Source organism: Pseudophryne corroboree, chromosome 2 (assembly GCF_028390025.1).
Source record: "Pseudophryne corroboree isolate aPseCor3 chromosome 2, aPseCor3.hap2, whole genome shotgun sequence".
Lineage (NCBI taxonomy): Eukaryota > Metazoa > Chordata > Amphibia > Anura > Myobatrachidae > Pseudophryne > Pseudophryne corroboree.
Genome location: NC_086445.1, coordinates 909336300 through 909354106, shown reverse-complemented (window position 1 = coordinate 909354106; position 17807 = coordinate 909336300). Strand labels below are relative to the sequence as shown.

Here is a 17807-nt window from a genome sequence, read left to right as displayed (position 1 = left end):
TTTATGAGAGGTGCTGAATGTGTGGTTTGAAGGACAGGGAGGAGTCAAGGATTACTCCAAGACAGCGCACTTGGGGGCTAGAGGAGATAGTAGTGCCATCAATAGATAATGAGATTGTAGGAGGTGAGGTTATGTGGGAGGGAGGGAAGATGATCAGCTCAGTCTTAGACATGTTAAGTTTAAGAAAGTGCTGGGACATCCAGGAAGAGGCAGCAGAGAGACAGTTGGAGATACGAGTGAGGAGAGCAGGGGAGAGGTCTGGAGAGGAAAGATAGATTTTGGTGTCATCAGCATAGAGATGATATTGGAAACCAAAAGAACTAATGAGCTTACCTAGTGAGGCTGTATAGAGAGAGAAGAGAAGAGGACCAAGGACAGATCCTTGGGGTACCCCTACAGTTAGTGGAAGTGAGGGGGAGGTGGAGTCATGAGAGGCGACAGAAAATGAACAGTCAGAAAGGTAGGAAGACAGCCAAGAGAGGGCAGTGTCACGCAGACCAATGGAGTGAAGGATTTGCAGTAGGAGAGGATGGTCCACAGTGTCAAAAGCAGCAGAGAGATCCAGTAGAATAAGTAGAGAGTAGTGTCCCTTAGATTTAGCAGCATGGAGGTCATTGCAGACTTTTGTAAGGGCAGTTTCAGTGGAGTGGAGAGGACGGAAGCCAGACTGGAATTGGTCAAGCAGTGAGTGTGAGGAAAGAAAGGAAGTAAGGCGGTTGTAGACAATACGCTCAAGGAGTTTGGAGGCAAAAGGGAGGAGAGAGATGGGTCGGTAGTTGGAGAGAGTGTTTGGATCAAGGGTAGGTTTTTTAAGAATAGGAGAGATGAGTGCATGCTTGAAGACAGAGGGGATAGTGCCTGATGAGAGGCAGAGATTTAGAAGGTGGGAAAGATGGGAACAAGTAGAAGGAGAGAGGTAGCGGAGGAGGCGGGAGGGGATAGGGTCAAGTGGGGAGGTGGTGAGGGGACAGGAACGAATGAGGGCCATGACTTCCTCTCCAGATGCATGGGAGAAAGATGTCAGAGTTGGTGCGAGGGATGGGGAGGGTTGGTAAGGGATGGGAGAAGGCTGGTTACTGATGGTCTGGTGTGATGTGACATCCTGACGTATGGAGTCAATTTTGGATGTGAAGTAAGTGGCAAAGTCAAGAGCAGAGAGTGAGGAAGGGAGACGAGGTGGAGGTGGGCAGAGGAGTGAGTTGAGAGTGGCAAAGAGGCGCCGGGGGTTGGAAGACTGGGAGGAGATGAGGTTCTTGAAGTATGACTGTTTAGCAAGAGAAAGGGCAGCACTGAAGGATGAGAGCATAAGTTTGAAATGGAGGAAGTCTGTCTTAGAGCGTGATTTCCTCCAGTGTCGCTCAGCAGTACGTGAGCATTTTTGCAGATATCTGGTGCATTTGGTGTGCCAGGATTGAGGTGTTAATTTGCGAGGGTGAATAGTGGTGGGTGGAGCAACAGAGTCAAGAGCAGAAGTAAGGGATGCATTGTATGTGGAAGTGGCTTGTTCAGGGCATGAGAGAGAGAGAATAGGAGAGAGAAGTGAGTCAAACAGGGAGGAAAGGAATGTGGTGTCAATAGCCTCAATGTTACGCTTAGTGATGGTAGCCTTAGGAGGTAGAGATGGGGAAGTTGAGAGAGAAAGGTTAAAGGAGAGCAGGTGGTGGTCAGAGAGGGGAAATGGGGAGTTGGAAAAACCAGAAATATCACAGCGGTGAGTGAAGACCAGATCCAGTGAGCTCCCATTCACATGGGATGGTGAGGAGGTCCACTGGGAGTGACCAAGTGAAGAGGTGAGGTTAAGGAGTTTAGAGGCAGGGGACTGTGTGGGGATTTCAATAGGGATGTTGAAATCGCCTAGGATAATGGAGGGAATGTCAGAAGAGAGGAAGTGAGGAAGCCAGGAAGCAAAGTTGTCGAATTTGGAAGCAGTGCCAGGGGGGGCGGTAAATGACAGCTACTCTAAGATGGACTGGTTGGAAGAGGCGTACAGTATGGACCTCAAATGTAGAGAATGTAAGAGATGGTTCTGGTGGTATGAGTTGGTAGGAGTAACTAGAAAGTAAAAGGACCCCAACACCACCCCCATGGCGACCCCCGGGTCGGGGTGTGTGTGTGAATGCGAGGCCCCCAGCAGAGAGAGCAGCAGGAGAAGTAGTGTCAGAGGGTGTAATCCAAGTTTCAGTAATGGCTAATAGGTGTAGGGAGTTGGAAATGAAAAGGTCATGAGTGGGGACCAGTTTGTTACAAACAGATCTGGCATTCCAGAGGGCACAGGATAGAGGGTATGAGTTTGTGGGAGAGATGTGAATGAGATTATCAGGGTTGCTGTAGCGATGAGGTGAGATTAACTTTGAGGGCAGTGATGATGAGAGAGTAGTGATGGTATGGGTGCCTGAGCTAGAAGGGGAAACTGCAGGAGGTGGGCAGGGTGGGAGGTCAGTGTGATGTGGATGGTGGTGTGGGGAGATGACAGGGAAGGGAGAGAGGGAGCAGGGCTGAGATGTGGGGTAGCAGGACCATGGGGCAGAGGTGAATGAAAGTGGGGCAACAGGAAAGGAGGGGGAAGGAAACAGAGAGATGGAGGGGAGACAGAGGAGGGGAGAGAGGAGGAGGTGCAGGATACTAGGGGGGGAAGGATAAAGATACATGATTAGGTAGACACTGAGTGATGTGGGGAGTATAAGAAAACCTTGACAGTGTTAAGTAGGTAAATAGGTTGAGGGAAAGTGGGTGTAGATTTAGTATGAAATGAGTCAAAAGCTTAGATAAAGTGGGTGCAGAAATGTATTTGGACTGTAAGAAATGAAAGGATTGTGAGAGGGTTAAGAAGCAATGGTAATTATGTAAGATTAAGTGTTTGTAGGTAAAATTGCATTGGTGCAGCTGTGCTTAAAAAACTAAATTACAATAATACAGATACAAGCATTTGTAGGTGAAATGGATGGTTTTTGAAATGTCCAAGTAAGGCGGTTGCGTGCTATTTTATCAGGTGCAACAATCAGGAGGTTAGTGATCTGAAGAGTAAGTGACTCACATTTGTTATTAGTTTTTCAGTTTTCATTGTTTTGTTAGATTGGTGTGCTTCTGTTTTTCTTCTTTTTAACTTCGTTTGAACGCTGATGGAACGCTGCTGTTATGTGTCACTTTTATTACCCTTTGATAAAAATGCACGCTTCGATAATAAATGCACAGCCAACCGGCTTTGCACAGCCTACAGCGTAGAACTTAAGTAGAAGAATACTACAAGTGAAACCAATAATTGCAATCTGTAACCACACCCCACCCCCTCAAATGCCAGGCAGTAAATTACCTTATAAAAACAAACAGGCAATCCACATAGATACAACTGGGTCTATATTATTCAAAACTAAAAAAGAACATCAGAATGAGATACAAAGCAATAATTTTTCAATTTAAATAACCTAGCAGAATCAGCTTGGCCTATACAACTACAGTGCAGCAGAATATGTTGGTGGTTGTTGTCAATCAAATTACCTAGCAGAATCAGCAAGGCCAGAGTGCTGGACTTTCTATTTAAAATCAGTGAATCATGTATAAACAGATCTAATGTATTCAGACGCAATGCAAAGAAAACCACAGTAAATGTACACAGACTCACATGCAATAGGCACTTATCTTAACTATTCATACTGGAAAAGTAGATAGAAATTTAGTGCTGTATAGCCCGTACTCAGTAGAGTGGGATACAGGGAGACTCACCTCGCTTCCAGGATCGATCAATACGTTAGCGAACGCTGAGTGGATCCAGACGCTACTAGTGTACACTGCCGCTCCAGGAACCTACAGTGAACACAGACACTCAGTGAACACAGACGCACCGGTCACACAGCCGCCTATGCTGCGACCGGGTCTCCTCACGGTAGCCTTCAGTGAACACAGATGCAGCGACCACACAGCCACCTATGCTGCGACTGGGCCTCCTTGTGGTAGCACTCAGTGAATATCGACGCAGTGGCCTATGCTGCGACCGAGTCCCCTCGTGGTAGCGTCTGAGACGGCAGCAAGGAATCAGTTCATGGCGGGAGACTCAGCGGAAACTGCTCATGAACCGGGGGGAGGGGCGACCAGGAGAGCGTCTGACCCCCCCTGCTGACATCAACCCTAAAGATTGCTGCCTCATGCTATTCCTGGTGCCTCTGATCCCCTAGGCCTAGCGCTGGTGCACCCGCGGTGGTAGCCGCGTCAGCTACTGTTTGGTAGTCTCCTCCCAATACAGTGCGGCTGTGTCCGTATTCCATCTACTAAGCGGAACCGTTGCCTTACCTTCTCTCCATGCTTCGGCCACAGCCTGGTAACGTCTGCTGGACCTGCTAGTATATCCGACACAGACGCCCGCCGAAACAGCACTGTACTCGTGGGTAAGCATTGTCGCAACCCGGCGGAGAGTTGTTGGAGCGACTCTTTCTAAGCGTATAAGATGCGGTTTAGAAAGATCACTCAAAAACTAGTAAGACTATTAAAAATAACATAAGAAAGCTTATGGCTGCTAAAAAAACAGCAGCCCTCTAACCATGGTCCGGCTCCTGCCGCACCAAAAAAAACCTGATTTGCCTGAGCCAGTGGGCGGGATATATGGATGGGCCCGTTGCATCCTGGGAGGCCAGAAAGCTTAATATCATTTGGTGCCAATCCGCTGTCGCTCCATCATATCCCATTGTTATCCTGTGGATAACCTGTGGACCCTGCCGGAGAACCCCAGGTTATTGTGTGATAACACAGGACGTGGCTTAGTGGAAAAGGGTCCCCCCCAAAAAATCCTGGGTCCAGTGACGCAGGTAGTGACCAGGGTTAAGGAGCAGTATAAATGGGTAACTGGGTCCCATTTATAGCATGGGGATTACGTTGTGACAGCTGCCACCAGGAAGGGAGATATTACAGCCTTCCCGTATGGTCCGGATCATTCTGGATGACAGCAAGCACTTTTGTGCGAATTCTGTCTTCCTGATAAATACCCTACAGGTCAGGGAGCACTTTTGTGCGAATTCGGGTCGCCGTAAAGTACGGCTAATAGGACTGACCCCTATGAGACAATAGCTACCGGCAACTTCTCCACCCATCCTATTTAGAAGGTTTGCTGTTTCCTCACTTAGAAGCCCATTATTTATCCGAGAAAAGTTTGGTGCTCACGACATGTGCCACAAGGTGGGGGGGCCCTTCAGAGGAGCCGGGTGACACTAGCCAGATGCTGCAGTGTGACATTATCCTGCAGCAACTGGCTCCTGTCACTGAAAAGGAGCCGGCATTGCAGGCACAAGTCTCTGAGGACAACCCAGCATCTCCAGGGACTTGGTCAGGTTCGAACATGTTTGTTAAGGTCTACAAGTTTGATACTTTGGCCTAGAGGATACTGGGGTTCCATTTAGTACCATGGGGAAGTACCAAAGCTCCCAAACCGGGTGGGAGAGTGCTAAGGTTCCTGCAGAACTGACTGACCAAACTGAAGGTCCTCAGAGGCTAAAGTATCGACCTTAACAAACATGTTCGAACCTGACCAAGTAGCTGCTCGGCAGAGCTGTAAAGCCGAGACACCCCGGGCAGCCACCCAAGAAGAACCCACTGACCTAGTCGAGTGGGCCTGAACAGATTTCGGAACCGGCAAGCCTGCCATGGAATAAATAGTGAGCCTGATCCAGCATGCAATGGACTGCTTAGAAAAAAGGACACCCAATTTTATTGGGATCATAGAGAACGAATAGCGAGTCGGACTTTCTGTGACGAGCTGTCCTCTTTACATACACCTTCAATGCCCTCACAACATACAAAGACTTTGAAGGAGCAGAGGTGTCCATAACAGCCGAAACCACAATAGGTTGGTTGATGTGAAACGCAGACACCACCTTAGGAAGGAATTGCGGATGAGTTCTCAGTTCAGCTCTGTCCTTATGGAAAATTAAGTAGGGGCTCTTGTAAGACAACGCCCCCAGCTCCGACACACGTCTTGCTGAAGCCAAGGCCAACAGTGTGACTGTCTTCCATGTAAGATATTTAACATCTACCTCCTGTAACGGTTCAAACCAGTCCGACTGGAGGAACTGCAGCACCAAATTAAGATCCCAAGGTGCCGTAGGAGGCACAAAGGGAGGTTGGATGTGTAGAACACCTTTCAAGAATGTCTGGACCTCAAGAAGAGAAGCCAACTGTTTCTGAAAGAAAATGGACAAGGCCGAAATCTGGACTTTTATGGAGCCCAGACGTAGGCCCACATTCACACCCGACTGCAGAAAAAGCAGGAAACGTCCCAGATGAAAATCCACCGCAGAATATTTTCTGCTCTCACATCAAGAGACGTATTTCTTCCAAATATGGTGGTAATGTTTAGCCGTCACCCCCTTCCTGGCTTGGATCATAGTCGGGATGACTTTGTCAAGGATGCCTCTCTTGGCAAGAATCAGCCGTTCAACTTCCAAAAATAGCCACTGTAAGTCCGGATAGACGAACGGGCCCTGTTGCAGAAGATCCTAGCGAAGAGGTAGAGCCCACGGATCTTCGGGGAGCATCTCCAGGAGGTACGCATACCAGGCCCTTCTTTGCCAGTCCGGAGCAATGAGAATTGCTTGAACCTTTATTGCTTGAACCTTTTCCCCGTTCTATTCTTTTCAGAATTCTTGGGATCAGAGGAAGTTAAGGAAACACGTACACCATCCGATAGACCCATGGAGTCGTCAGAGCGTCCACCGCCACTGCCTGTGGGTCTATTGACCTGGAACAATACCGCTTGAGCTTCTTGTTGAGACAAGAGGCTATCATGTCGATTTGTGGACATCCCCATTGACTTGTCAAGCACCTGAACACCTCCGGGTGAAGGCCCCACTCTCCCAGGTGCAGGTCACGTCTGCTGAGGAATGTCACAATCCTGACTGTAGGTTTCATATTTGGTGACTTACCCCTGCCATCTGTCCTGGATCCTGTGTCTTTTCACTCACGGAGTTAAACAGCTTGTCAGCACTGTGAGTTTTCCTGAGTTCTCTGCCTGAAAGGTAGTAGTTAATTAGCTCCACCTGTGGTGATCTCCTGCGTGAGGCTGAATTCAGTAATCTGAACTTTAGGCCTAAAAGCCAGCATCCTGTGTTTTGCAGAAGTTCAGGCTTCAGTGTTCTCTCGGCCTGCTAGGCCTCTTTCTACATCACAGCCTTGTCTAGAGTAGTCACATGACAGTGACTGTTCACCTGAACCAGAGTTGTCCAATCCTCTGCCAGTCTGAGACTCTCTGCATCACCTAATCCTGCTCTCCAATCACCAAGGACCAGGAAGTATAAGTTGGGAGACTGAGTTAGAAACTGGGCCAGTTCCTTGTGTCACACTCACAGCTATGTGTGAGTCTTCAAGCTGAGCTCCCTAAAGGTAACCTTTATACTCTAGTTCCTGTGAAAACTCTGTTCCTTGTTACCCTGTTTGGTTTACTTTTGTGTTGCCACTGATGATCACTATTTCCACGAGTCTCAAAGTAAAGGCACAGCTGCAGTGGTTCTTCTTAAAGGCACAGTATTATATTCCATAGTCTCAACTGAAAACCACAGCTGCCGTGGTTCATCTTTACTGCTGTTGTAGTTGTGATCTCCAGAGCTCCCGTATCCCTGCAGCATCTCAGTGCCTCAGTACCTCCGTGCCTCAGTACCTCCGTGCCTCAGCACCTCCGTGCCTCAGCACCTCCGTGCCCCAGCATCTCCGTGCTTCCAGCATCTCCGTGCTTCCAGCATCTCCGTGCCTCAGCACCCCCGTGCCTCAGCACCCCCGTGCCTCAGCACCTCGTGCCTCCAGCATCTCCGTGCTTCCAGCATCTCCGTGTCTCAGCACCTCGTGCCTCCAGTACCTCCGTGCTTTCAGTACCTCTGTGCCTCAGCACCTCCGTGCTTCCAGCATCTCCGTGACTCAGCACCTCATGCCTCCAGTACCTCCGTGCTTTCAGCACCCAGTGCCTCAGCACCTCCGTGCCTCCAGCATCTCCGTGCCTCCAGCACCTCGTGCCTCCAGCACCCCTGTGCCTCCAGCATCTCGTGCCTCCAGCATCTCGTGCCTCCAGCACCTCCGTGCCTCAGCACCTCCGTGCTTCCAGCACCCCAGTGTCTTTACGCACCCCAGTGTCTATACGCACCCCAGTACCTCCAAGCACCTCAGTGCCTCCTAGTACCTCAGTGTGTCCAAGCGCCTCCGCGCCTCCTAGCATCTCAGTGTCTCCAAGCACCCAGTGCACTTTAGCACAGTTGTACCTGGTATCTTCACTGATTCATCAGCGCCTTTCCAGTTCTGTCTTTCAGGAGACCTTCAGCGTGCCTCCTGTCTGCCGACCTAATCCTGCATGAGGAGAACCTAGATTCAGCCTGCTGCGGTTCCTCTTCCCAGTCACCAGAAGAAACCCCGAGTCCACAACACTCCCAAACCAGGTCAGTGGTAGTATTCATATAATCCTCCAGTCGCCCGCACAGACTTTACTAACACCGGGTTCACAAAACCTCAGTCTTGACAGTAGGAACTGGCCACATTGACCCGGCCGAAAGTGTTTGTCTGACGCAGGACCTCCTAAGCAATATTGCAGGACGCTTGGAGGGTTTGGAGTCGACTCAGCATCAATTAGCACAGTGTCTGCAGCTGAATTCTTTCACCAGAGATTCTCTGACCTTCTACACTAAGACTCCTGACCAACTGCAGATTTTCTTCCAGATGTTATTACAGTTACAAGAACTTTTGTCTAGTATTCTTTCTGTGATGCCTGATCTCTTCAGGAATACTACCAACGTTGTTGATCCTGTTTTGTCCCATCCAGTTAATAGAGTCTCTTCCTCTGTGCAAGGAAAAGTTGTTCATCAGAGCTATCCACGGCCCAAACTCTCTGAAGCTGAACGCCAGCGGCGTAGGGAGCTACACCTCTGTCTTTACTGTGGAAATTCCGGTCATTTTGTTAAAGATTGCATTCTTCGTAAGCCAGGGAATGGTGACAAATCTCAGTTTCACAGTGCTCATGTCTACAAGTCATCCACAGTAGCCGATCCTGCTACTGCTGACAGGGGTATCAAGATGGCTACTCTGAAAGAGACTCAAATTTATGACTGGGGTCCGGTGATTAAAAGACCTTATCCCAAGTTGGGTGTCCAGAGAAGAATATTCAAGCCATTTAGAGTCACAGAGGAGTCCGTGTCTTCAGCCCAAGGAGGGGCATCCGTGTCTTCAGCCCAAGGAGGGGCTTCCGTGTCTTCAGCCCAAGGAGGGGCTTCCGTGTCTTCAGCCCAAGGAGGGGCTTCCGTGTCTTCAGCCCAAGGAGGGGCATCCGTGTCTTCAGCCCAAGGAGGGGCATCCATGTCTTCAGCCCAAGGAGGGGCATCCGTGTCTTCAGCCCAAGGAGGGGCATCCGTGTCTTCAGCCCAAGGAGGGGCTTCCGTGTCTTCAGCCCAAGGAGGGGCTTCCGTGTCTTCAGCCCAAGGAGGGGCGTCCGTGTCTTCAGCCCAAGGAGTGGCGTCCATGTCTTCAGCCCAAGGAGGGGCATCCGTGTCTTCAGCCCCAGTGAGGGGTTCAGAGCATCCAGCCCCAGTGAGGGGTTCAGAGGGTCCAGCCCCAGAGAGACTACAGAGCGCTGCCCAGCCAGAGAGACTACAGAGCGCTGCCCAGCCAGAGAGACTACAGAGCGCTGCCCAGCCAGAGAGACTACAGAGCGCTGCCCAGCCAGAGAGTCTACAGAGTGCTGCCCAGCCAGAGAGTCTACAGAGGGCAGCCCAGCCCCGTGAAGAGGGGGCTCTTGCTTCAGCCCAGCCCCGTGAAGAGGGGGCTCTTGCTTCAGCCCTGCCCCGTGAAGAGGGGGTTCTTGCCTCAGCCCAGCCCCGTGATGAGGGGGCTCCTGCCGGTCCAGCTATATTCCAGGCTCCACCTGGTCAGTCCGTCCCGGTTCTATCCGGTCCAGCGATACTCCAGGCCCTGCCTGGTCAGTCCGTCCCGGTTCCAGCCGGTCCAGCAATACTCCAGGCTCTGCCTGGTCAGTTCGTCCCGGTTCCAGCCGGTCCAGCAATACTCCAGGCTCTGCCTGGTCAGTTCGTCCCGGTTCCAGCCGGTCCAGCAATACTCCAGGCTCTGCTTGGTCAGTTCGTCCCGGTTCCAGCCTGTCCAGCAATACTCCAGGCTCTGCCTGGTCAGTTCGTCCCGGTTCCAGCCGGTCCAGCAATACTCCAGGCTCTGCCTGGTCAGTTCGTCCCGGTTCCAGCCGGTCCAGCAATACTCCAGGACCAGCCTGGTCAGCCCGTCCCAGTTCCAGCTGGTCCAGCAATACTCCAGGACCAGCCTGGTCAGTCTACTTTGGCCCCAGCCAATTCAAGTATCCTCGGATCCAATCCAGTACTACTCGTCCAGCCAAAGATTTCTCCAGTTCCAGCCTCTAAGTTTTCGTCTGATGGTTTACCACCTATTTACTTTGATGGAGATTTATTGCAATATGCCGCTCTGGTTGAACAATTTCTCTCTCTGATGGAGTCTGATCCTTCAGGTGCAGTAACTCCTTCCAACGTTACTCGATATCTGTTCCTGGCATTCAGAGGAAGAGCTTTGGAGTGGGCCAACATGCTCTTTGAGAGTAATGATCCTGTGTTCCATGACTTACAGACTTTTAGTAACGCTGTAGTTAAAGAATTTAGTCCTAAACCTTTGGAATCTGCATCAACGAAGGTCCTAAATTCTTCTGTATGAATTTCTCAAGTTCCTCTAAGATTCAAGATGGGTGTCCGGAGTCCACCCTTGAAGAGGGGGATACTGTCACAATCCTGACTGTAGGTTTCATATTTGGTGACTTACCCCTGCCATCTGTCCTGGATCCTGTGTCTTTTCACTCACGGAGTTAAACAGCTTGTCAGCACTGTGAGTTTTCCTGAGTTCTCTGCCTGAAAGGTAGTAGTTAATTAGCTCCACCTGTGGTGATCTCCTGCGTGAGGCTGAATTCAGTAATCTGAACTTTAGGCCTAAAAGCCAGCATCCTGTGTTTTGCAGAAGTTCAGGCTTCAGTGTTCTCTCGGCCTGCTAGGCCTCTTTCTACATCACAGCCTTGTCTAGAGTAGTCACATGACAGTGACTGTTCACCTGAACCAGAGTTGTCCAATCCTCTGCCAGTCTGAGACTCTCTGCATCACGTAATCCTGCTCTCCAATCACCAAGGACCAGGAAGTATAAGTTGGGAGACTGAGTTAGAAACTGGGCCAGTTCCTTGTGTCACACTCACAGCTATGTGTGAGTCTTCAAGCTGAGCTCCCTAAAGGTAACCTCTATACTCTAGTTCCTGTGAAAACTCTGTTCCTTGTTACCCTGTTTGGTTTACTTTTGTGTTGCCACTGATGATCACTATTTCCACGAGTCTCAAAGTAAAGGCACAGCTGCAGTGGTTCTTCTTAAAGGCACAGTATTATATTCCATAGTCTCAACTGAAAACCACAGCTGCCGTGGTTCATCTTTACTGCTGTTGTAGTTGTGATCTCCAGAGCTCCCGTATCCCTGCAGCATCTCAGTGCCTCAGTACCTCCGTGCCTCAGTACCTCCGTGCCTCAGTACCTCCGTGCTTCCAGCATCTCCGTGCTTCCAGCATCTCCGTGCCTCAGCACCCCCGTGCCTCAGCACCCCCGTGCCTCAGCACCTCGTGCCTCCAGCATCTCCGTGCTTCCAGCATCTCCGTGTCTCAGCACCTCGTGCCTCCAGTACCTCCGTGCTTTCAGTGCCTCTGTGCCTCAGCACCTCCGTGCTTCCAGCATCTCCGTGACTCAGCACCTCGTGCCTCCAGTACCTCCGTGCTTTCAGCACCCAGTGCCTCAGCACCTCCGTGCCTCCAGCATCTCCGTGCCTCCAGCATCTCCGTGCCTCCAGCATCTCGTGCCTCCAGCATCTCGTGCCTCCAGCACCTCCGTGCCTCAGTACCTCCGTGCCTCAGCACCTCCGTGCTTCCAGCACCCCAGTGTCTTTACGCACCCCAGTGTCTATACGCACCCCAGTACCTCCAAGCACCTCAGTGCGTCCAAGCACTTCCGTGCCTCCTAGTACCTCAGTGTGTCCAAGCGCCTCCGCGCCTCATAGCATCTCAGTGTCTCCAAGCACCCAGTGCACTTTAGCACAGTTGTACCTGGTATCTTCACTGATTCATCAGCGCCTTTCCAGTTCTGTCTTTCAGGAGACCTTCAGCGTGCCTCCTGTCTGCCGACCTAATCCTGCATGAGGAGAACCTAGATTCAGCCATCTCTGCTGCGGTTCCTCTTCCCAGTCACCAGAAGAAACCCCGAGTCCACAACACTCCCAAACCAGGTCAGTGGTAGTATTCATATAATCCTCCAGTCGCCCGCACAGACTTCACTAACACCGGGTTCACAAAACCTCAGTCTTGACAAGGAAGTCTGCTTCCCAGTTGTTTACTCCCGGAAGAAGACCGCTGACAATGCCACAGTGTGTTTTTCTGCCCAGAGGAGAATTCTTGACACCTCTGACATTGCTGACTTTTCGTTCCGCCCTGTCGGTTTATGTACGTCACTGCCGTCACATTGTCCGAATGGACCTGAACGGCCTGATCTTGAAGAAGATATGAGGCCTGCAGAAGGGCGTTGTATATGGCCCTGAGTTTCAGAATGTTGATTGGAAGGACGACTTCCTGACTTGACCATCTCCCTTGAAACTGCACCCCCCGGGTGACCGCTCCCCACCCTCTGAGGCTTGCATCTGTGGTTAGCAGAATCCAATTTTGAATCCTAAACCTTCGGCCTTCGAACAGGTGAGAAATCTGTAGCCACCACAGAAGGGATATCCTGGCCTTTGGCGACAGACGGATCCTCTGATGCATGTGAAGATGCGATCCGGACCATTTGTCCAGCAGATCGAGTTGGAAGAGTCTTGCATGAAACTTTCCGTACTGGAGAGCCTCATAAGAGGCCACCATTTTCCCCAGAAGACGAATGCACAGGTGCATCGATATCCGGGTTGGCTTCAGGACATCCCGGACCATCGACTGGATTTCCAATGATTTTTTCATCGAAAGAAAAACCTTCTGCGACTGTGTGTCCAGTATCATTCCCAGAAATGGGAGCCTCCGAGTTGGCTCTAAGTGAGATTTCAGAAGATTCAGAATCCAGCCGTGATCCCGGAGTAGTTTGGTTGTGAGGCCAATGCTGTTCAACAACCTCTCCCTGGACGGAGCCTTTCAAAAGATCGTCCAGGTACGGAATTATGTTCATTCCCTGCCTGCGAAGGAGAAACATCACCTTGGTGAACACCCTCGGTGCCGTGGAAAGACCAATAGGTAGCGTCTGGAACTGGTAGTGACAGTCCTGTAGTGCAAACCGTAGGTAACCCTGGTGAGGAGGCTAGATCGGAATGTGAAGGTACGCATGCTTGACGTCCAGAGACACTAGGAATTCCCCTTCCTCCAAACCTGAGCTCAACGCTCTCAGAGACTCCATCTTGAATTTGAACACCCGTAGGTACGGGTTCAATGATTTGAGATTCAGAATCGGCCTTACCGAACCATCCGGTTTCGGTACGACAAACAAGTTGGAATAGTATCCCTTGTTTTGGAGATGAGGTGGAACTGAAACAATGACCCGCGTTTGTATCAGTTTTTGAACGGCATCCTGTAAGGTTATACTTGCCTCCTGTGAAACTGGTAAGCCTGATTTGAAGAATCTGTGAGGTGGGTGTTCCTGAAACTCCAGTCTGCAACCCTGGGAAATAAGATCTATGACCCAGGGATCCTGGCATGATGTTGTCCAGATGAAACTGAAATTCCTTAGTCAGGCTCCCACCTGCCAGTCTTCCAGGCATCGCTGTCCACCGTCATGCTGAAGTCTTTGAGGAAGTAGAGCTGGAGCTCTGTTCCTGAACACCGGCAGTTGCTGGTTTACGTGGTTTACCTCTACGCCTCTGTTGGCTGTAGAAGATCCTCTGGCTTTGCCCTTAAACTTGGCAGTCCGAAAGGACTGTACAGTAGGTCTTGAGTAGGTCTTCCTGGTTGGGGGAGCTGCAGAAGGTAGATATTTGGACTTTACAACAGTAGCTTTGGAGATCCATTTGTCTAGTTTGTCTCCAAATAAGGTCTCTCCTGTGAAGGGGTAGGCCTTCCACACCTTTCCTGGAGTCCACTGACGTAACCATAAGCCCCTGCAATGACGACACTGCCATAGCCGAGGCACGTGCATTAAGCAAACCCACTTCTTTAATGTCTTCCACCATAAAGTTTGCAGAGTCCTGTATATGTTGCAGGAGAAAAACAATCTCACCTCTAAGTAAGGAATCCAACCCCTCAATAAGGTTACCTGACCACCTAGCAATGGCTTTAGTAATCCACGCACAGGCTATAGTGGGCCTTTGGGCCACCCCAGCAGTTGTGAACAAGGATTTGAGTGTAGCCTCAATTTTACGATCAGCCGTGTGTTTCAGTGAGGCTGCACCAGGGACAGGTAATACTATTTCCCGTGACAGCCTAGACACTGATGGGACACTTTTAGGGATTTGAAATTTTCTATCAGGATTAACCCACGGTTCTTCAAACAGGGTATTTAGTTCCTTTGACACAGGAAAAGTGACCGAGGATTTCTTTTTCCATTAAAATAAGATTCCTCACATGCCTCTGCCACTTTATCAGGAATTTACAGAACATCTCTGATAGCGTCTTTAATAGCCTCAATTCTCTGTGACAGAGCAGCATCCCCCCATTCTGAATCTACCTCCCCCTCCTCCATGTCTGACCCCTCAGCGTCAGAGTCAGACTGCAGGATAAGTCCCACAGTTCGCTTTTGTGGACAAATGGCAGGGGACTGAGACGCTTGTTTGGGGACTGAGTCTCTATTCATAATCTCATCCACAGACTGTCTTAAGTATTGCATCTCTTTCTTATGGCGGAATTATTTATTAGATATATTGGAAATCATTCCTTTAATGGAATCCAACCACACTGGTTCAGCCCGCTACCCTGAGAGGGTGCACAACACTGAGTACATAATAGTGAGCTCCTGGAGAAAGAGGAACACTCCACCGTACATGAAACACACTCTTTGCCTGACATGTTGTAAATGTGACAGGACACACACACAGGAAAGGTTAAAAGCACAATTAACCCACAAAGAGCCCTTCCAGTGAGACACAGAGTATGTTGGAGCCAGCCCACAGCGTCCTTATCGCTAATGCCAAGTTTAGCCGGGTCGCAGACTAAGTACCCAGATTGGGGATTTGGTACACTAATATCGCTCCCCCCCTGCTATGTCCCCTGGTACCGCTGAGGTAATCTGGAGTCACACTGGAGGAGCTGTGCATCCCTGTCAGTCAGCGTCTGTGTCCACTGCAGAGGGAAAATGGCGCTGGTGAGCTGCTAGATCCGCTCATAGTGGAGCCCCGCCCCTTCAATGGAGCGCGGTCTTCCCACTTTTTTTATACTGGCTGAGGTAATTTTGTGCTTAAAATGGAACAGAACCGTTTTAAGGCTGTGTTTGCCAGTTTGGGCACTGTGTACAGTGTACTGAGACGTAGTTGTGTACTGAGTCTGGAGACGCAATCCGCCACGGTTAGACGCACTCTTGCCGCCATAATGGCTGGCGACCTGCTAGCCGGGATGCCGGCTTAGTACTCACCACTATTCTTTCTTCTGGCCCTGTTAGGGGTGGCGGCGTGCTGCGTGAATGTACGCTCGCCATGGTGTGGCTTGCGAATAGTTCCCTCAGGAGCCAGTGTCCTGTCAGCGGGTAATGGGACCATTAACCCTTTGGAAGGTTGGGCCGTTACCCCCCTAAGTCCCACAAAGCAGGCAGGCTGGTGCCATCCAGTCCTGCCTGAAAATAACAAACAGAAAAATAAATGGAGAAAACTCTTCAGGAGCTTCCACAAGTGTGCCCGGCTCCTCCGGGCACATTTTCTAAACTGAGTCTGGTAGGAGGGGCATAGAGGGAGGAGCCAGCCCACACTATCAAATTCTTAAAGTGCCCATGGCTCCTAGTGGACCCGTCTATACCCCATGGTACTAAATGGAACCCCAATATCCTCTAGGACGTAAGAGAAATACCTGGTTACCCCTCTTGGGTGGTGGTCCATGCCACCACCCACAGGGGAATGGAACCCTGTGGCGACCTAAGGTCGCCACCAGGCCTGAAGCATGGCAAGCGCAGCAAGCCCCCGAGGGCATGCGCTGCGCTCGCAGCCTGGATCCCGGCGTCGGGCTCCTGACCACCGGGATCTCGTACTGATCCCCCTGTTGCAGCACTAAGTCTGCTCTTACCACTGATAGCCTGTATTGCTGGACAGATCCCTCATACTTTCTTAGTACTGTAAATCATGGCATTTTCTGTCACTGAAATAAGAGGCAATAGGAAATTATCACATTGCCACTTTTTAATAAATAGGCTCCTTAGGAGGATGGACTTTAATTAAAGAAAAAATCAGATATGTACATCTCTGACTGGAGGAATAGTGGAAAAAACTAAACCGCATGATTAAACAGGATAGTGGCAGTCCTTATAAGTGCTTAGAAAAGTGCATACAAGAAATATAAAAAAAAAAAAAAAAACAAAACAAAGGAGGATAAGAAACATATAAAGCTTTTCTAAATTGCTCTAAACCATACTTGCCTACCTGACCCTCTCCATGGGGTAAATTTACTAAGATGGGATGTTGCCTATAGCAACCAATCAAATTCTACTTCTCATTTATCTATTACCTTCTAGAACAGGCATTCCCAACCACGGTCCTCAAGGCACACCAACAGTGCAGGTTTTAGTGATATCCAGGCTTCAGCACAGGTGACTTAATTAGTAGCTCAGTTATTTTGATTTAACCATCTGTGCTGCAGCCTGGATATCACTAAAACCTGCACTGTTGGTGTGCCTCGAGGACCGTGGTTGGGAATGCCTGTTCTAGAAGATAATACCTAGAATCTGATTGGTTACTATAGGCAACATCCCATCTTAAATATTACTCCCATCTTAGTAAATTTACCCCCATGAGGGAGAAAATGCTCTGTTCCTGGACTTTCCTGGTAATGTATGATTGCCATCACCTGTGGTGAAACACCTTTCTTATCAATTAACTAGCTCACCACAGGTGATGGCAATCATACATTACCAGGAAAGTCCAGGAACAGAGCATTTTCTCCCTCATGGAGAGGGTCAGGTGCAGGCAAGTATACTCTAAACATACACTAAAGCTGGAACCACACAATACTAGAGTATCCCAAACTCAGTCCTCAAGGCACCCTAACGATCCAGGATAACCATGCTTGAGCAGGCGCCTCATTCATTTTCATTAAACCATCTGTTCTCAGCAATTGATCTCCTTAAAGCCTGGATTGTAGGGTGCCTTGATGGGCGAGTTTGGGAAAAACTGCACTATACTATATATTGGACGATGTTGAGATCTGCAAATTAATAGTTTGTACCTAATTTGTGGACAACAAACCCAGAAAAAAAACATGATCCAACGCCTCTCTCTATTTCCTCCATCCCCCACTGAACATTAGGCTGTCACCCCCCTACTGATATAGTAAATTGGGCCATTCACGGAACAGTTCTTACTCGCCATCTTTCATCTCCGACTCCTTGCACAGTTCCTGGGTAATCATCTCATTTCCACTCATAGTGATTCTTGTCTCAGTGGCGGCAAAACCTGTAGCATGTTGTAGTACAAAGGAATAAACATAAACTGACCATAATAAACTATAAAACAAAAACTTTTTAATTTCAGCTATACAAATATTAAGGGGAACATAACAAATGCACAAGAAAAATAAGAGCAGATAGATATAAATAATAAGCACTTCATCGATGTATATTATAAAAATGGAGTACTTTAACGCAGAAACC

At 49.5% G+C, this 17807-nt stretch overlaps 1 protein-coding gene across 5 annotated transcripts in view; it reads right to left on the bottom strand.

The window, feature by feature from the left end:
- LOC135050015 (apoptosis-inducing factor 3-like) overlaps positions 1–17807 on the bottom strand; it is a 309250-nt gene that overhangs the window by 250833 nt on the left and 40610 nt on the right. For all 5 annotated transcript variants that reach the window (XM_063956102.1, XM_063956100.1, XM_063956103.1 and 2 more), the window contains exon 2: positions 17520–17610. In XM_063956102.1, the coding sequence (XP_063812172.1) occupies positions 17520–17581 (62 nt within the window). In that variant the 5' untranslated portion in view covers positions 17582–17610. The remainder of the gene's footprint in view (positions 1–17519; positions 17611–17807) is intronic.